At 45.2% G+C, this 20549-nt stretch overlaps 1 protein-coding gene across 3 annotated transcripts; it reads left to right on the forward strand.

The window, feature by feature from the left end:
• The first annotated feature begins 9876 nt into the window (after positions 1-9876).
• On the forward strand, positions 9877-20220 carry LOC124647344 (probable glutathione S-transferase DHAR1, cytosolic). 3 transcript variants are annotated; one of them, XM_047187305.1, is made up of 6 exons: positions 9877-9968; positions 10055-10145; positions 18147-18293; positions 19234-19351; positions 19590-19730; positions 19852-20220. In XM_047187305.1, the coding sequence occupies exons 1-6, from the start codon at positions 9911-9913 to the stop codon at positions 19936-19938; spliced, it is 642 nt and encodes a 213-aa protein (XP_047043261.1). In that variant the 5' UTR covers positions 9877-9910; the 3' UTR covers positions 19939-20220. The 3 variants fall into 3 exon arrangements, with proteins under 3 accessions (XP_047043261.1, XP_047043263.1, XP_047043262.1); XM_047187307.1 differs by lacking the exon at positions 10055-10145 and adding an exon at positions 16394-16484 and having other exon boundaries at positions 9885-9968; XM_047187306.1 differs by lacking the exons at positions 9877-9968; positions 10055-10145 and adding exons at positions 16173-16301; positions 16394-16484.
• Positions 20221-20549: the final 329 nt, after the last annotated feature.

Below are 20549 nucleotides of genomic sequence, written 5' to 3' on the forward strand. Positions count from 1 at the left end.
TTTTATTCCTCCTGCAAGATGTAATGGTGACAGTGTGTGCATCCGTGTTAGTACTTGGTTTATGCTATGATCATGATCTCTTGTAGATTGCGAAGTTAACTATTGCTATGATAGTATTGATGTGTATTATTCCTCCTACATAAGCATGAAGGTGACGAGTGTGCATGCTATGTTAGTACTTGGTTTAGTCGTATCGATCTTTCATGCACTCTAAGGTTATTTAAATATGAACATTGAATTGTGGAGCTTGTTAACTCCGGCATTGAGGGTTCGTGTAATCCTACGCAATGTGTTCATCATCCAACAAGAGAGTGTAGAGTATGCATTTATCTATTCCGTTATGTGATCAATGTTGAGAGTGTCCACTAGTGAAAGTCTAATCCCTAGGCCTTGTTCCTAAATACGCTATCGCTGTTTATTCTTGTTTTACTTGCGTTACTACTGCTGAGTTACTACTTGCATGTTTACTTCTGCAATATTACTACCATCAATCGCACGCCGGCGAAGCTATTTTACGGCGCCGTACTACTGCTCATATTCATTCATACCACTTGTATTTCACTATCTCTTCGCCGAACTAGTACACCTATTAGGTGTGTTGGGGACACAAGAGACTTCTTGCTTTGTGGTTGCGAGGGTTGCATGAGAGGGATATCTTTGACCTCTTCCTCCCTGAGTTCGATAAACCTTGGGTAATCCACTTAAGGGAAACTTGCTGCTGTTCTACAAACCTCTGCTCTTGGAGGCTCAACACTGTCTACAAGAATAGAAGCACCCGTAGACATCAGTGGGCAAGACAAGCAGGCAACCGAACAAGGAAAGATTAGATTTAAAACTATTGTAAACCTAGTCGTACTCGGTGAGACCTCTTGAGACATGGCCACCTATATAAAGGCCAGGAGAGGGGCTGCCGAGACACAATGAATCTTAGCAAACCTTAGCCACCTAAAGCTTAGAGCTAGGTCACCATAGCATTTAACTTCTCGACGAGATCTCAGCCGAACTATTCGGCACCCCATTGTAACCTAATATCTTCATAATCAAGAACAGACAGGCAGGACGTAAGGGTTTTACCTCATCGAGGGCCCCGAACCTGGGTAAATCGCTCTCCCCGCTTGTCCGTGAACCGATGTCTCGTGTCAGCTTGCAGGATTCCATCAACCCTAAGCCCCTATCGGAGGGCATTGTCGAGGAGCACCCTCGACAAGTGGCGTTGCCAAGTAGGAACGGTCGCTGGCAATACATTTGGCTTGAATTACTGCTTGTCCCCAAGCAGGAGCTCGAGGAAATTATTGACGGGGCGAGTCGAGCATCTAACGCAACCAATATGTATTTAAATCTCATCGACCACCAAGTGAAGAGTATATTGCCAAGAAGTAAGGATAGCTTTCAGATCTTGCAACTATAATCACCCTTCGCATGTGCATGCACAACTAAAATCATATCCTAACTACTAGGATTGCTTTCTCGGCGGCAGAACAATTGACATATTGACTTTCAAGGGTCACAACCAGGATCTTATTCACCCCCTCTAGAGCGATGATGCGAACTCCCATTTCCTCTATAATGTTTTCCAACTGAGAAATGTACTCTTTGTGAAGCTTGTTAGTTTCTTCAAGGGTTGCAATTACACGCATGCCCATGTGCAAGTTACCATATGTGTTCATTGCAATATTCTTATCGAGGTGATCAAGAATCTAGCAAAAGTAAGTTCATATGATTAGTTGACCGAGGGGCATGTAGTTCAAACCTTTTTACTCATTCCTCGAGGGCGTTGATCGTGGTTTGAAATTTCTTATTGCGAAGTTTGTACTCTTCATCTTCAGCGGCATCCCCTTTCCTATGTGGCACATACCTAATCTCCCCGGTAGCTTTGTTTGTGAAATTGATAATGTCGTTTTCCTCCTTTTCGTTCACAACTTGGGAAAACATTTCGCGTCCATTCTCCGCCATCTCCAGCAAGGCGCACCCGTCCTTCTCGAGGTTTGTCATGGCTCAGGGAAGCTTCCCGTCTAGGTTTGATATTGTTCGAAGAAGAGACCTATCACATGCCCATGCTTGATGAGATTAGGTCTGAAGTTATGAACAAAAGAGAGCCCCTTGGTGTGTATATAAAGGGGCACGTCAAGAGTCACTTAATATTTGTGCCTGACTTGTCCAAGATAAAAATCTCAGCAATTTTGGAAAGAAATAAACATATTCGCGGTCGTCAGAGACGGTAATGATCATTGGTACGGTCATGGCTAGGAGGATTTGCCTAGCTGTGCGGATCGCCTGATTAGAGTTGTCATCGAGCCTTCTGCTACTAGGTCGGTGAGTTAACATGGATCTAATCTCGTTGTTGATTGTCCACAGGTAGATCTTGGTGGTTCGTGTATGATAATTTTTTTTTGTTTTTATGCATGTAAGCCAACAACGTTAGCCTCTTTGGCAATGTACGTCGATGTTGGTGCTTCTTGGTCGATTGCTTCCTCTGGACTGGCCGGTCTGATCCCGCCGTCCACTCACAGACTCCTATTGGCGCTTATGAGTGTGAGTACTTCATGTGGTGTTGAGTTAAGTTATAGCCATTCATCGAGTTGTATCCATCGGTCTAGACTTTTTCTATACGATTAATACACGTTTTAGGATAATTCTCGAAAAGCATTGCACTGGCGAGAAAGAGATTCCAATAGCAGGTAAACCTTTTTTTACGAAACACAATACAGACGCATGCACTCACAAAAACATACATACACTCACCCTTACGAACGCACGCACACACAACCTACTCTATAAGCATCTTCGAGAGATCAAGTCCAAAAAAACTAATCCGAATGATCTTAAGATTGATGAAGTCACCACGAAGGTTTCACTGTGTTGACGGAACATCACCTACCACTAAAATGTATTCCACCCTTTAATAAAACATCAAAGTATCAAATCTGAAATTTAAACTCCGGTGGACTGGGTTGCCCTCGTAAGCATCAGGTTGGTTCTCGGTAAACTTTTATTTATTTATAGGGCCACTTTCACCGTGAGCATGGACACACATCCAAATATCGCAAGGCACACTCAACCGGGAGTTATTCTAGCAGGGCCAAATCGGAAGCAAATTTGGTGCACATGAGCACCAGTGCTCTCAGTTTTAAAAATATTTTAAAATTATATTTCTGTGTTTCAAAAAATCATCACATTTATTCCATAAATACATACACTTGTTCTGAATATTCGTGCGAAGTTTCGGTAGAAATTACATTGTATTTTGAGCTACAGGAAAAAGACAAATTTGTGGCTACGTATAGCGGTATATATTTGTCAGAAATTTGTCTTTTTTGTATAGCTTAAAATATAACATATTTTTCTCCAATTTTTTTACCGTACCTTCAGAATGTTTTTATGTATGTGGGTATTAAATTTTATATTTTTTGAAATCCAAAAAATATGATTTTTAGAAATCAGGAGCACTGGTGCTCATGTGCCAAAATACTTTTTGGGCCAAATCATGCTTGAAAATAACTAAACAAAATACGTACGTCAGCAAACACCAAATCCTTGTTCTCTCGCGCTTTTCACCAGCAGCCGAAAGCAGCACGATTACTCCAAACCATGTACAGTACGTGTGCTGCGTCTGCCGCTCCGGTCCCGGATCCCGAAGCCTCCAGAGAAACGAATCGATGCTGCCTCCCACCACGCGGATCATGTCTCCCTTCCTCGCTAGATAGATAAATAATCATCCCCCGCAACCTACCCCTCACTATCCCCCATCGCCCCAACCTCGCCGCGGATCAACTCTCAGCACCACCAGCATTCCGCCGCTGTCGTCGTCGCCATGACTGTGGAGGTGTGCGTCAAGGCCGCCGTCGGCCACCCCGACACGCTCGTCGACTGTGAGTTAAGAGAGAGAGAGAGAGAGACGGAGGCTTTTGTGAGATTTACATCGATTCCTTCATAAAACACTAATTAAATGTGAGATTCGTAGAGCAAGCTGCAGCTTGCAAAAGGAACAGTCAAAAAACCTGGATCAATAGCCAAGTCCACGTCTTGGTTGTCAGGCTTCACTGAAGTACATTGGCGAAGTACCCAGGAGTACTCCTAGCTCACAACTGGGAAAATGGGCATGTACTATGACCGAGCCACGGATATGTAGATAGTATGATCTCATTTGGCATTGCAGCTCGGATTACAAAAGCAATCAGAAATAATACAATTCATTCAGTTCAGATTAGAAAACACTCCCAGTAGAAGAACAAAAAAGTCACCAGACTGGAAGCAATTGCCAGACTTGCAACATTCCTAGAAGGACAAAAAAATATAACAGTTCTATTTATTTGGCTCGCAATCGCCAGAAGAGGTGTCTGTTCGCTGCATCGGTCGGTTTTGGTGTTATATCCTAGTCTATCGAAATGGCGTACACCATGGTACGCTTTCACCGAGTAAGAGCCTTTGGAGACCTTTTTGGTTCAGGTCTTTCAAAGTTTGCCAATGTATGGTGTCCTTCCTTCCAGCCGTGTAAACCCGCCTGAAACGCGTCCTAGTGTCCAGTAAGTATTTCACCTCTTCCTTTCGAACACTGAACACTTTCACCTTTGCATATTCATTACATACTGGTTCCAAGCGTCTTGCTAACAACTCGGACAAACTCATCGCTCTCCTCATAGCTAGCGCCTTCACCAAGTCTGAAAATTGATAAGAGTAAGATTCATGCTAGTAATTTGAGTTTTAAAGAAATTAAACAGAGCTACTTTTTTCATGCCATACAAGAGTAATAATGTGACATTATTTTCAGTAATTGTAACAAGGCACAGAGGCTAGCTCTAGAATTCAGTAGCATAATGAAACAGAAGAGTTTCAGCATAGAGTATATCAGTATAAGTTCATTTTGCGGGGATGTTTGTTGATATCAGGCAAGAATAATAAATCTTTTCAATGTAAGATACTACACCGAGAGGTCACAATCTCTTGTACATGGGTTGATTCTGTGATGCGGCACACCTGCAACCTATTTTGAGCATTGGAAAGAAGTTGCAGAGCATAAATCTTGTAGTACTAAGATATAATCTAGTCATAGGGAGGTGGCGTGGGCGGTATCGGTTGATTTAACACTACTATCACGAACAGTATCGGGTTGATTTAACACGGCACATAGGCTAATTATTTGAATCACAAGTGCAAAGTACAGGGATTCAGCAACTGATATAGGTTCAGAAAATCAGCAGATTCGTCTTCTCAACATCACACATGCCTCGTGGTGACAAAATTACCTGCTATTGGGAGGTGGCGTCGGCGGCGGCTCCGTCGTCCTTGTCGGCCTCCATCCTCTTGTGGGCGCATGGGATGTGGAGGAGGCGGCGACGTCTAGGAGGAGGAGGCGGTGACGTCTAGGAGGAGGAGATGGTGGCAGCATCTAGGAGGTGCAGGCGGCGGCGTCTACATGCCGGCGGCTCGTATAGTTGGCGGCGGCGGGTAGAGTTGATTGTTCTGATCTATGTAACAGAAAAGCAACCGTGTGATTTGCCTTCAAAGCAAATCAAGAGCAAAAATCTCACGAGCGTATATGGAATAGCATAGAGGTGGAAGAGCATGGTGTGTTGGACTTCGGAAAGGCCAGGTTAACTGAACCGAACCACACAAATGTATGGTCGACAGGTTGACTGTACACATGGTTCTGCCCCTTTGATGCTAGAATTGTTGGTTTTCTCATCGTGTGGTATGTTGATGACCACTTGAGTGCAAAACTCATTCAATTCGAAGGTTTGCTTAGCTTCTATGCCGTCACCTCCATCACCATTGGTAACGGGTGCAAGACGCCTTTTTGGACCGCCTCTTGGTTAGGGGCCGAAAACCTATCGCCATCGCCCCCCCTCATCTACAAAATTTCCAAGAGAAGGACTTGGAAGGTTTTCCATGCGCTCAAAGAGAATGCTTGGGTGCACAAAATCACTTTGGATGAGAACTTCAGTATGAACCACCTATCTCAATTTATTGACCTTTGGACTATGCTTCTTGAGGTGCACCTTGACGAGGATGTGGAAGATTCCATCTCGTGGAAGCTTACGGAAAATGGGCTCTATTAGGCAAAGTCCGCTTACGAGGTGTAATTCCTTGGCTCCACCTTTTCTATTATGCAAGACGATGTACGTGGAAGGTTTGGGCCACTCCTAAAGCAAAGTTTTCCGCTTGGCTCTTAACAAAAAACCATATTTGAACCGCCGATCGACTTCAAAAACATGGTTGGCCAAATTGTGGGTTGTGCCCTCTTTGCAAGCAGACGACAGTGTGCCATCTCTTCGTTGAGTGCTGCTACACGATGCGGCTTTGGACCTACATACGGACGTGGCTTGCCATCCCTGACTTTCAATTGTCCCAATGGGGGGGCCTATCGATCAAGCATTGGTGGTCCAACATGACTAGTGGTTCCACGTCAAACCGCAAAGCCGCCGCCTCTCTCACACTCCTCGTCACTTGGGAAATTTAGAATGAGCGGAATGCGCGAGTTTTCCGCAACGAACATACACCTCCTTTAGCCTTGCTAGATAAGATCAAGAAAGAAGTCCGGTTATGGGTGTATGCGAGCGCTAAACGCTTGGGTGAAATTATACCGGGAGAGTGAGACATTGTATTTTCTTGTTTGTATGGACTATCGTGTCCAAACAATTTTTTTAATTAATTGAATGGGGCAAAGCTTTTGCCTCCGTTAAAAAAAACTTATAGGGTATTACCTCTGCTCTAAAATATAAGCCTTTGTAAAAGCTAAACTAGCTTTTTTTAAAGTTCATATTTCGGAAATGGGGTAATATTTTAGTGTACAATCATCTTTAAGATAAAGAAATGATAAATTATTATGACCGTTGTGACGCGAAGAGAAGCGATCAACCATATGCTCTCTTGCACATAGCCAACAAAAAAGTACTGAACCGATGATGCGTCATCATTTTCCATTTAACTCTCAGCATTCAATTACGATTTTATTTGTTGAACACTAGTATGCCCAAGCCCATCCAAGCGCAAACTGTCATAAAAGGGGGCTGAAACCAAACACGATGGAGACTAGCGCGAGTGGGGAAGGAAGGAAGAAAGAGAGACACATGTTCATTTACCATGATCCGAACATGATTTGGACATGCCATCCTGAGGTTGAGAGGCATCAGGAACTCAGCCGTTGTATCGGTGAATATAGATAGCAGCAATTGGGGAAGGACAAGCCGATCCCTAGATCTAGCCTACCGCCCAAGCACCCTCACAGCTGAATCTAACGGTTTCGATGTTTCTTTCGTCCATTACGAGCCAAGTTTCTCCCTAGCACAAACCTCGCTTAAATGACCCTTGATGCTGGTACAACTTACATGACCTAGTTTGGGCTGGTCATCTAGGCTGGAGCCTTCTTGCTTATCCTGGGTCTTGGTGCATTGGCATTACCATCGCCTGTAGCCTCGGTTGTCGATAGAGTAGTGGCGTTGCAAGGTAGAGCACGGTCGCTGGCAATCCCTCCGGCATGAATTCCTACTTGTCCAAAGCAAAGCAGGAGCTCAAGGAAGCTGTTGACGGGGCGAGTCGAGCATATAACACAGCCAGTATATATTGAAAGCTCATCAAGTATTACCAAGTACAATGGATAGCTTTCGGATCCCGCAACTACAATTTTCCTTCACACGTGTAGGCACAACTAAAATCAAATTGGTTAGAATCTGGCTACCAGGATTGCTTTCTCAGAGGCATAACGATTGACATGTGTTGACGTTCAAAGGTTGCAAAACAGTATCTTGTTCACCCCGTCCAAAGCTATGATGCGAACTCTCCCTACCTCGATAAGGTTTTCCAACTAAGAGATGTACTCTTTATGGAGCTTGTTGGTCTCTTCAAGGGTTGCAATTGCACGCATGCTCATGCGGAAGTTGGCATCTGTGTTCATTGCAATCAAGATATACTATCAAAGTAAGTTAATATGATTAGTTGAGGAGTGTCATTTAACGAGTTCTCCATCTTTGGGTGTGACGTGTCCATGGGGGCCATGTGCCCTATCCCCTCGCCATTCTCTGTATGTGACCGTGCAATGCGAGCCTTCGTGGTCGTGTTTCTTTGATTTGCGTTGTAAGCTGTCTATCATGTGGTGTTAAGTTCTAGCCATTCTTCGAGTTGTACCCACAGTCTAGATTTTTTTTTTGTACGATTAATACATGTTTCAGCAAAAAAAAGTGTTTTTGGCGCATGAACACCAGCTCTTGATTAAAAAAAACATATTTTTACATTTCTAAAAAAAATGTAAAAATAAATGTGCACATACATATAAAAATTCTGAAGGCACGGTGTAAATTTCGGATGAAAATATGTTGTACTTTTATCTATACTAAAAAGACAAATTTTTGACAAATATTGAAATTTTCCATCCCTATACATGGCCACCAATTTGTGATTTTTCTAGAGCTCAAAATACAATGTAATTTGTACCGAAAGTTTGCATGTGTATTTAAAACGTGTGTATTCATGAAATAAAATTCATGATTTTTTAAAATGTAAAATTATTTTTTCTAAATATTACGAAAATTTGAAGTGCTGAAGCTCTGTTGCACCAAATCTCTATCAAATATTAGGATGTATTCTCAAAAAACATTGGACCGGCCAGAAAGAGATTCCAATAGCAGGCAAACCTTTATTTGTAGTGTCACTTTCACCGTGAGCATGGACACACATCCAAATCGCAAAGGCACACTCAACCGTGAGTATTCTATCAAAGTCAATCATGCTTGAAAATAAATGAAACAAAATCCGCACGTCAGCAAGCACCAAATCCTTGTTCTCTCGCGCTTTCCACCAGCAGCCGAAAGCAACACCGTTACTGCAAAATCCAAATCATATAGGGTGTGTTTGGCAGCCCGTATCAACCCAGAATTTCCCATCTCAACAGAGATTTTTGGCCATACCTATGTTTGTTAGCCCGGGTGAACACAGATGAGCTATGCCCACCTCATACAGAAAATGCCCCTCGGCTGGCCCGGTTGTGAAGCTCAAATCGAGCTTCACAATCCAGCTCGAGCTGAGTCCATCCCGCAAACCTCCTCGGGGCCCCGCCGCGAACCCCCGGACCACGGCCGGCCTCGTCATTTGCTCTCGAACGAAAGGAACGGAAAGTGGTCTCGGCTCCGTACCCGTCCCCGAGCCGTCGCCCGTCACCACGCCACTGGCCGCCCGCCGGCCGCCGGCCGCCGCCCGCCACCACCCCCGGCCGCCGCCCGCCGCCACCCCTTCCACGGCCTCCCCGGACGCCGCTCGCCGCCCGCCGCTGCTCCCTGGTCGGCGCCTGCCATGCCGGACGCCGCCTGCCGCCCCGGACGCGCGCTCCCGCAAGAAAGCCCGCCGCCGACGAGCCACCGCCCCACGGCCCTACTCCCGCAACCGCCGGCGCCCCACGGCCCTCCGAGCCACCACCACTGGCGCCCCACGGCCCGCCATGGCCGGCGATCTGCTCCCAGCACGGCTGAGGACCTGATTGCTTTTTAGTTGTTTTGTTTAAGGTCCTTAGTGCAAGAGTTTGGACCTCTTTGTTATTTCTTAGGTCTTGGGCAAAATCTCCACCCATCCGGTTGCCAAACAAAGTATCACTTCGAATTCTCTCAACACATACAAGCTAACAAACACATCACAAAATTCCAAATCAGCTTGTATGGGTTGAGATATCTCAAGTGGTAAAGTAAATCTGAAGTGACACGGGCTACCAAACACACCCATACAGTACGTGCTGCACCTGCCGCTACGGTCCCGGATCCCGAAGCCTCCAGAGAAACGAATCGATGCTGCCTCCCACCACGCGGATCATGTCTCCTTCCTCACTGGATAAATAATCGCCCGCAACCTACCTCCTCACTATCCCCCATCGCTCTCAACCTCGCCGTGGATCCCTCAGCACCACCACCAGCATTCCGCCGTCGTCGCCATGACTGTGGAGGTGTGCGTCAAGGCCGCCGTCGGCCACCCCGACACGCTCGGCGACTGTGAGTGCCCCCGCGCCCCGCCCCGTCGCTCGTGCCCTCGCCGGCCCTGGGTGGATTCGGTGCTGATCTGTTCCGATTTTGGCCAGGTCCCTTCTCCCAGAGGGTGCTGCTCACGCTGGAGGAGAAGAAGGTGGCCTACCAGATGAAGCTCATCGACGTCAGCAACAAGCCCAAGTGGTGCGTCACTCTCTCACCCCCTCCCGCTCCTCACCAAATTGTTCCACCCACAAAAGTCCAAAACCCTTCCATGAGTGGTTGACGGATTACTAGTCGGCCGGTGGCTGATTTCTGAATTGTTTGAGCCACCTCTGCACAAATCGTTTCTAGTAGTTGGTTCGCCTTTGGTGAAGCGGGAATTGAACTGCGAGGCTGAGATTTTTTTGGTTGTTGATATGGATGAGAGAGGCTTGTGGCGCTGGCTAGATAGATACTTTCTCCGCTGTGGTGGATTTGGTAGATCCGATGCGGAATGTAGCCGTCTCTGAACTGGGACTGAGGTTGATACTTGGTACTAGGTTCAGTCGTTCTACAGTTTCTGCAATTTTGGATGCAGAAGAAAATCACACATGAAGTGGTGGCTTCTCCTAGCAGATCTGTCCACTGTGATGTTTGGAGCACAGTTAAATCCCAGCCTGCTTCAGAAATCATATACTAGTTTCTCTTGGTGGTTTTGGTTTACTTCAGCAGAAATGGGGCTTCAGCTTCAGTATTTTGGTTTTACTCCACGGGAAACAGAGCTTCATAGCATCATCATGGGTTTGAAATCTGATTCTTGGGCTACTACATTCCCAAAAGAATTTTATCTACCCCAATGCACTACAAGTTCCAGTGAAGCGTACAAGAATGATATCTAGAACTAACTAGCAATCGATATAGTATAATACTACAAGTATTAGTAGTCTGATTTAAAATGCTTGGATTTGTTTTTTTTTTTGTGGGGAAACATTGCGGCCTCTCGTCAATTGAGTAGCAGCAAGCCTTTACAAAAATTGTACTGCCAGATCACTGTTCTGCTGCAGTGTGTCCGTGAGTGCAGCGTCGAGTCTGAACACATGTCACATGGGTTTTGTACCAAGATGATAGGCGGGCCCTATGATGCAGATGCTTGATTGTGCATTTGATGCACTCTATCATGGAGCTGCTCTGTAATCGCACGACTGGAGACTGGACCTAAAAAAAGACTGGAGACTGGACCTGCTCTTTAACACCGTTCTCTTTCCAAGTGTTAGACATTTCAGAGAAACTGCACACCTCGCAGACTTCTCACGTTAAAAATTATCACCGCGGTAGATCTGCAGTTGAGACTGTGAGAGTGTGAGATGAGTTCTTGTTATCTACTCCGTGTGTGACATAGTGTCATCATAATCCCCTCGTGTGGATGTTCTACAGTGCATGTACAGTTGTTTAATTGCTGGGATTGCTCCTCGCCTTAAGCAAGGCACGCAGCGCCTTGAGGCACCAGATCAGCCGCTGAAGCCCCATCCAACGGACAACAGCTTAAACTATCTGGTCAGCAGCAAGTCAACAGCTCTCACGGGAAAAAGAACGAGACTCACGCGCGCGCAAGACAGAGCAGCTCCGCGGGAAAAACGAAGAGCGCGGGCGGCTCTTCCCGGGCAGAGCAGCGCCGCCGCCCGTCGGCCGCTCGTCGCCGCCCGCCGCCGCGCCGCCGTCGCCGCCGCCACCTCCGCCGCCCGGCCCTCGCCTCCTCTCGCTCGCTCGCATCGGCTGGTCCTCCGCCACATCCGGCTAGCTACGCCTTCCGCCGGCCGCCGGCCGCCGGCCACCGGCGAGAGCCCTCCGCCGGCTTCGCTTTGCTCCTCCGCCGTCTCCGGACTCCACGTCGGCGGGGGACCGTCGGCGGGCGCCATCAAAATCGTCGGATTACGACGGGTAGTTGAGCTGCAGGTGTATTTTCGTATTTCTTTACATACATACTTCACGATTGTCCTTGTTAGTATTTGTTAGTTTACGTTTAGTTGCGGCTTATCGGTGATCTGTATTGTTTAGCTCTGTACTATACGGTTCTTACGAAATTTTTCTATGTCATATGGATTGTTCTTTAAGCTCCTATTGTCTTATTTGTAATTGATTGATATGGTTACTTGTCAAGACTGAAATCTTGCTGATTGAAGGGTTGTGTTATGCAGTGTGAGTGTTACGCATTTGCAAGTGTTGTGCAATGGGAGAAATTGACAAGGGGATGCCTCAAGTTGGTATGAAATTTAGAAATCCGGATGAAGCTTGGACGTTTTGGGTTGCATATGGGGGTCGTGCGAGGATTTGATGTGAGGAAGAGAAACAAACATACAAGCAAGATGGATGGTCAAGTGACCTCATGCACATTTGTTTGCGCCAATGAAGGCATACGGAAAAAAGGGATAACAATGGACCATGTGCCAAAGCGTATCGAAGCTGAAACAAGAACAAATTGCAAAGCTCGGATGACTATATCATTGGATCGAGTGCTAAAAAATTACGAAGTCACGGATTTTGTGCTTGAACACAATCATTATCTTCAATTGCCACAAACCTGCCACTTGATGGCATCGCAAAGGAAGATTTACGAAGTACAAGCTTTTGAAATAGAAGCGCAGAGGATTCCGGAATCATGCCCAAAGTTGCACATGAGTTAGCTTGTCGTCGAGTTGGTGGACCATTTAACCTCGGCTACACTTGTCGTGACCAAAAGAATCATTTGCGAGGCAAACGGCGGCGAGAGTTGGCTTTTGGACGGGCGGGTAGTATGTTGAAGTATTTCCATGACAAGATCCAGGAGAACCCATCTTTCCAATATGACTTGCGGTATGATTGTGAGGAGCATATATCCAACATATTACGGGCTGATGCTAAAATGGTTCTAGACTATGCACACTTTGGAGATGTTGTCACATTTGATACAACTTTTGGCACAAACAAAGAATATAGGCCCTTTGGTGTTTTTCTTGGGCTTAATCGGTTTAGAGAAACCACCATTTTTGGTGCTGCACTTCTATTTGATGAAACATGTGACTCATTTGTATGGTCTGTTTGAGACATTTCTAGCTACACATAATGGGAGGCGGCCTAGAACTATTTATACGAGATCAAGATGCCGCAATGGGGAAAGCTATAGGGAAAGTCTTCACGGAATCATATCATGGTTTGTGCACCTTCCATATAATGCAAAATGCCGTCAAACATTTATCTTCACGGAAAGAGAAAGATGAAGAGAAAGAGGAAGAGGAAGAAGAGGAGGAAGAGTCTCATATTCTCACAGATTTTAGTGAATGCATGTATGGCTATGAGGACAAAGCAGAATTTCAAGAAGCATTTGATAATATGAGACATAAAGTGCACAAGCAAACTTGGTTAGATAGTATCTACAAGTTGAAAGAAAAGTGGGCCGAATGTTATATGAGAGAAGTGTTCAGTTTGGGAGTCCGAAGTACACAACTTAGTGAGAGCTTCAACAATTCTTTGAAAAATCATTTGAAATCAGATTTTCATATTGTTCGGTTCTTGATGCATTTTGAGAGGACAGTGGAGGTAAAAAGAACACAAGAATTGCAATCTGAATTTGATGCAAGGAAGAATGTACCAAGAATCAAGATGCACACACCTATGTTGGTGCAAGCAAGCAAAGAGTACACTCCAATTATTTTTGAAGCTTTCCAAGGTGAGTATGAAAGATCCATGGTCAGCGTGTACTAGAGTTTTGGATGAAGATAACAAGTTTGCGGTTTCTATTGCAAGTTTCCATGGTGATTTAAAATTTGAGGAGGAGCGCATAGTGATTGGTGATCCTTTGACTAAAGCTGCTTCATGTAGTTGTGCAATGTTCAATAGGACGAGAATATTGTGTGGACATGGTATCAAAGTTCTTGATTTGATGAATATAAAGACATTGCCAACACACTATATCTTAAAGAGATGGACTAGAGAAGCACGCAATGGAAGCATACAAGATAGAAATGGAAGAAATGTGGTAGAAAATCCAAAGTTGGAAGCTCAACTCCGGTACAAGAATATATCTCACAAATTTCATAGTTTGGCACGTAAAGTAGCCAACTCCGTGGAGTGTTGTTTGATGTTAGAAAATGCACTTGATTGTGTTGGTCCCCAAATAGAAGATAAACTCAATGCAACTAACAATGCTATGGATAGGCCATGCAATGATCAAGAAAATAATGATCCAAATGTGCAACAAACAAATGAGTTTCTTAGTGCCGCAAAGCTAAAGAAAAAAGAAGTTCCGTCAAAGAATTTGAGAAGAAAGAAAACTTGGCTTGACAAGTTACTCAAGGGGAAGCGCAAGCCAACTAGAGTTTCCGCATCTAAAAACAAAGGAGCAAAGGTACATAGCAATTTGTACATGATATGTTCTTACCATTCATTCCGAAAGTGCTTACTATAATTTTCGTTGCAGCAAGAAAAGAAATATGATGGTGTAGAGCCTCAAGTAGGAGTGGAGAAGAAAGATGGCAGCGGTAAAGGAGCAAATGTGGAGCTTCATCAGTGTAACCCGATTATGAGTTTCACGGAACTCATGACAGCTCCCTCCTATGGTGTTTATGGTGAAGATATGTTCTAGCTTGTCCAAATTTGCTAGATAGCGTATTGGACATGGTTGACCTTAGTATAGTATTTTGGACAGGGTGACTATAGTATTTTGGATTTTGGGGCTAACTATAGTCTTTTGTGGCCTAAATGTACAAGTAGATTGGCCAAGTTTATGCACTTCAAGGAGTATGTAACAGCAGATTGTTGTGGGATTTCGAAGTGAAATTCCACAAAGTTTGTCTATTGTTCAATTTATATAATGTATGCATCAGGTTCCTGCTAAAACATGAGTTGAGCTCTGCCTTTTTCAGTTCATTTTTCAGTATTATATGTAGTTGTCTGTAGTTCATTTGCCTCTACATAACTGAAATTGCAATTCCTGTGTAAAACTTGCTGCTTCTCCTTGCCTTGTTCCTGTGAACTGCGGGATTGATGAACGGAGCGAGAGGAGGAGGGAGGATGGGGCCGGCGCGGCGGCCGGAGGGCGAGCGGCTCGGATGGGATTCGGCGGAGTGAGCCGGAGGTGCCAGCCATCGGCGCCGGATGGGAAACGCGGAGCGAGCACTGGATGAAGGGAGGCAGGTCGGAAAGAACCGCGCGCTCTCACGGCGGCAGCGGGCGGCGGGAGCGGGCGACGGCGGCGGGCGTCGGGAGCGGCCGACGGCGGCGGGCGGCGGCGGCGAGCGGCGAGCGGAGGCAGTGCTCTGCCCTGGAGGAGCCGCGCGTCGTTCTTTTTTCCCGTGAGGAGATGAAGTGGGCTGTTGGCCTGTTGACTTGAGTGCTGACCTGCTTCGTCCGTTGGATGGGGCTTGAACGGCTGATCCGGTGCCTCAAGGCGCTGTGTGCCTTGCTTAAGGCGAGGCACCGGATCTCAGTCCGCTATAGAAGGTTCTGAAAGTAGTTTCCTGTTTTTTTAGACCCAAACTGTGCATTGTTTTCTTTGCTAACTTTTTCCTTGTACAAATATCTGTTTCTTCTCCTTGTGCTGCTCTGTCTATGCTGTTTTATAAGCGCGTTATGTCTTCCCAGAAACACCTTGATTAGTAATTTAGCCAACAAAAGATTCCAACACTATAATTTGTATAACATATCTCTCATATTTTGTTGATCAAACTAATGTTTTAAAAAATTCCCAGGTACGAAATTGATTTATAAACCGGTATGGAGTCAGAAAAAATTAAACAAATCTAAAATTATACTCCCTCGACCCAATTACATTCTCAGATTTAGGCAAAATATTTTTAAAAAACTTTTGTTCATTTAAACCTTTGACTAGTAAATTTGGATCGGAGGGAGTTGCCTGGTTTGCATCCAAATCACAATTGCGCAATGGACACCCAAATCATACGCAAGGAAGCACGTCAACCGCTGGGTAAGCAGGCACCCAAAACCTGTTGACTTGCACAGCAGCGGAGAGCAACACGATTGGTCCCGATCATCCTGTCACACGCGGCTCACGCGCGCCCGCAAAATCTAACCAATCCCACACGCCGCACCCACCCGGCTCTCCGGTCCGGTGCAGAGCCCCGGATCCCGAAGATTCCAGAACCGAATCAATGCGTCAGGGGTCACGATCTCCGCCGCCCCGCCCGTCGGTCTCCGGCGAGCCACCACGCAGCCCCGATAAATACGCACGCACCCGCAACCCCATTCATCTTCCCCATCGCCCCAACCTTGCCGCAGATCAGCAGCACTCACTCTCTCAGGACCACTAGTAATCCGTCGTCGTCGCCATGACTGTGGAGGTGTTGGTCAAGGCCGCCGCCGGGAGCCCGGACACGCTCGGCGACTGTGAGTACTGCGTCGTGCCCATTCCGTACCGTGCTCTCATTCTTTGGCGCAGCCGCGCACAAGGCCCTGACTATTTTGGGGGGCGTGTCCAGGTCCCTTCGCACAGAGGGTGCTCCTCACGCTGGAGGAGAAGAAGGAGCCCTACCAGACGAAGCTCGTCGACCTGAGCAACAAGCCCGAGTGGTTCGTCCGTCTCCGACCCCCCTCCCCATCTCTAAATGTCCCACACACACGCACACACTGAAACCAAACGCCCTCTTACAAGTGCTTGGCGGATTTCCAGCCGGTAGATATCTGATCTTCAAAATTGTTTGAGACGTTTCTGCACTAACTGACTTAAATTGCTGGTGGGTTCGTGTATGGTGGAGTAGGAACAGTGCTGGGCTGAGAGTTATGGGTGAGGATTCGTGGCGTTGTCTAGATACCTTCTGATTCGGTAGATCCATTGCGGAATATATAGCCCTGGAACTGGGACTGAGGTTGATGCTTCGTAATGGTAGGCTTGGGGCTCTGCACGCTATAGCTGTCGTTTTGGATTGTGAAAACCAAATACATATGGGACTTCATCTGATCCAAGTTACACATATCCTTAATTCTGTGCCTACACACCATAGTAAATTATATGCTAATCTGAGTGGATTTTCTTCATCTTAGACATGTGCTGTATACCATAGTATAACCCTCTCAGAGGTGGTCTGCATATGGTGCATGCGTAGGAAAAATGCGATTAAATAGCTCAAGACAGAAAACAGAGATAAGAGTTAAATTCGTTTCTGGTAAACTGGGAGACGAGTCCACCAACATATCTGTAGCACATCAAATCCCAGAAGGCTTTGGGAATTAGATATGCTCTTGGTTTATTCATGCACACATGCGTCAGTGTTTTGAATTTACTCTGCTGGATACAAGTTGCAGGATAACTTTTTCAGCCTGATTATTTGGGCCACATTTTAAATGCGGTGTACTCAATGCACTAAGAATACAGTTTTGTAACTAACTAGCAATAGACAATATACTGTAATTATAAAATGCCCGCCTGGATTAACTTTTTTGGGGTAAAATGGGTCAACATTAGTTGCCAGATATTGCAATATCCTGTCTTGGACACTAAAGCTGTATAGAACTGGTATCATAGCATTTTTCTGCAACTGTGAGTACGTGTCCTATGTTAGCACACGTCACAGTTGTTTGCATTTTAGCATGTAACCAGAGGATGGCCCTATAATTCCAAAAAAAAAAAGGATAGCCCTGCAATGAAAATACTTGATTATGCACAGACAAGCTACCACGAAGCTTATTCTGCATGCATAAGCCACACTGGACCTCATCTTCAACACAAATCTCTATTTCCAAGTTCTAAACATGCTGGAGAAACTGCACTGGGATAACAAGACTTCTCAGGTTTAAATTAATCACCATTTTAGTTTGTCAATTGTGAGGTAGATTGATTATAAGAGATAGTTTAGTGTGTTCCCCTCATGTAGATAGTTCTTCTACCGGGCTTATCGATGTACATGTTCTTCTTGGGATAGCTTTGTATGCTGTAAGGTGTTGAGGTGATTCTGAAAGTATATTTTCTTAGTTTCTTAAACCAAAACAGTTTCGACGTTTCAAAACCATTAGAGATGTAAGATGGACCATATGGTCTGAGCAAAAGCATTTGAATTTAGATTATCAATCAGATTTGTGTAGTAGTTTGGAATTTCTTTGTTTTACTATTTCTAGAGTTTTTCCCTTTATATGCATTTCTGAGTTGTATTTTGAAAAATTGTTGGAGCCTGCGTCTTTGGGGGTTGGAGCTTATCCCTGTTTGATAACTTCTTGAACTAACCTGACTGTTTTCAGGTTTCTGGAGATCAACCCAGAGGGGAAGGTGCCTGTGTTTAACAGTGGTGATGGTAAATGGATTGCTGATTCCGACGTAATCACTCAGATCATTGAGGACAAGTACCCAACTCCATCACTTGTCACCCCTCCTGAGTATGCATCAGTGTAAGTTTTCCCAATGGCATATCACTTTATTTATCCAGAGATTAAAAGCTTTGTTATTTCTTGCATTTTGGGATCCTTGTTATATCGATGGTCTTCTAAGCAGAAAGGCGCAGCTGTTTCAGTTACTCTCATTTTTATACTGTTTACTTTGTACGTTCAGCAGATTATAATACTCATCAATTATACTTCTAGAGATCTTTTGGTCTCGAAATTGTGCAATTATTAGTTTCGCGGATGGTTTGAGCATGATCACCTATAAAAATAACTGAATTAGGCATTCCTCTGGATCACTTGATTGTGATAGCACAGTGAAATAGTACAGTGCCTTGATATCGCCCCGTAAATATACTTCTAGAAACCTGTGGATTCGAAACTTGCCACTGGTAGTTTCATGAACAATTTTGGCACAATGTGCTCCTACAGTAAGATAGTTATGCTTTGTCAAGTTGAAATACTTGATTTTGATACTAGTGAAATGATAATAATAATTTGGCCTGTCTACGGTTTGTATTTTGTTTATTTAGTATCTCATCTTTTATATCAAGGGTTTTGGGCATTTCTCTGCAGTTGGCTACAATAGGAACTGTATTACTTCATTGTCAGCTCAGTGAAATGCTAGTACTGACTAGATATCTTCTTGCATAAGATCTTTTTTTGAGTCATTTGGCTTTGACACTGGCAATTGTTATTTCCATGGACACTTTGGGCTTGATGTCCTCTTACAGGAAGGTAGTTCTGCATTTGTGGGAGTTAGCTAAATAGCACATGTCAAGCACTAAATGACTGTAATAACTTGATTTCCTTCCCTAAAAAAAGCACATCTTCACTTTCAATGTTGTCTCCTCTCACAAAAAAAGAAGCAGTTTCTTTGTTTGCCATACCATTTTTTTAATCATGTTCTATTTGTGTATGATGCCTTTGGTTGGACTTATGATAACAGGGGCTCAAAGATCTTCTCAACCTTCATTGCGTTCTTGAAGAGCAAGGATGCTACTGATGGCACAGAGAAAGCACTTGTTGACGAGCTGGAGGCACTGGATGCGCACCTAAAAGCTCATGTAAGTCAGCTGACTTCGAAGTCGATGTTCCATCCGCTTGCACAACCATTCCATTATATCCAAGCTCCACTATCTAAGCACTAGACCTGCCTGGATATGACATACTGCAATAGTTTCATTGTCTCGGTAGTGCCTTAGCGTGCAAGACGTGTGCCTTAGTTCAGTCTTAGCATCTGTCTGGCTTGATCTTGCTCGAACCAAACTTGTGCTAACACCATGACCCAAACTGTGCTTGCAGGGCCCCTACATCAACGGGGAGAACGTCTCGGCTGCAGATCTGAGCCTGGGCCCGAAGCTGTTCCATCTCCAGGTCGCCCTGGATCATTTCAAAGGCTGGAAGATCCCCGAGACCCTGACTAGCGTCCATGCCTACACCGAGGTACACAATTGGATAACTGAATTCGGCAGAATGGTTGCATTATCCCCAAAACTCGTGCCATTTCCAGAACTTATTCATAGCCGTTAAGTTGCTGAGCTTTGCGCTATGTTTGTTTGTGCAGGCTCTCTTCAGCCGGGAGTCTTTCGTGAAGACAAAGCCAGCGAGGGAGCACCTGATCGCCGGATGGGCGCCGAAGGTGAACCCGTAAGCTCCTGCTGCTCAGAGACCACCGTTCGTGTCTGTCAAGTCCTTATCAGTAGTGGTAGTGATGGGCGGTAGGCCTCCTACCTAGCCTGATCGCCTGATCTGGGTTGGAATAATGCGAAGCCTTGCTGGCTGTGGTTGTCGTAACGTGCACTTTCTGCGTGAACTTGTCTCCCTTCCTGTTCTGGTGCTACTAGAGTGCATGTATTGTGGCGTGAACCTGTTTTCGTGTCAATAATCGAGCTGCGGCTGTGAGCCTCTTCCTGCATAAAATTGAGATTTGTCATGTCTAAGAATATCAGTAGTAGTTCTTATGTAAAGAATAGGAGCAACTCCTCTTAGGTAGTAACGTAGCAAACAACTGCTTCTTCAGGGCAATGGTGCTGTCTCTGATGTGAGGAGGAGATGGGGCCATTTCAGTGTTCGCTGTATTCCGGCGACGACGATGTGTGAGCCGTTCCATTGCTGCGTCACAAGATGAAATGAACTGTTCTTAGGGTCATCGTCATTGCTGCGTGTGTCTAATTAATCATGTGGATTCCTCCTAACCAATCTCTGTCAGAAAAAGGTGAACGATGTGTGTATGTTTTATAGGTTTGTCGCGTCCCTGAACTA

This window comes from Lolium rigidum, chromosome 4 (assembly GCF_022539505.1).
Source record: "Lolium rigidum isolate FL_2022 chromosome 4, APGP_CSIRO_Lrig_0.1, whole genome shotgun sequence".
Classification (NCBI taxonomy): domain Eukaryota; kingdom Viridiplantae; phylum Streptophyta; class Magnoliopsida; order Poales; family Poaceae; genus Lolium; species Lolium rigidum.

What these genes read in the sequence shown, in the direction of transcription:
- LOC124647344 (XM_047187305.1), top strand. Translation starts at nt 9,911, where the DNA reads ATGACTGTGGAGGTGTGCGTCAAGGCCGCCGTCGGCCACCCCGACACG. An exon ending in CCTCCTGAGTATGCATCAGT is followed by an intron (nt 18,294 to 19,233) that starts GTAAGTTTTCCC and finishes TTATGATAACAG; the next exon opens with GGGCTCAAAGATCTTCTCAA. An exon ending in ATGCGCACCTAAAAGCTCAT is followed by an intron (nt 19,352 to 19,589) that starts GTAAGTCAGCTG and finishes CTGTGCTTGCAG; the next exon opens with GGCCCCTACATCAACGGGGA.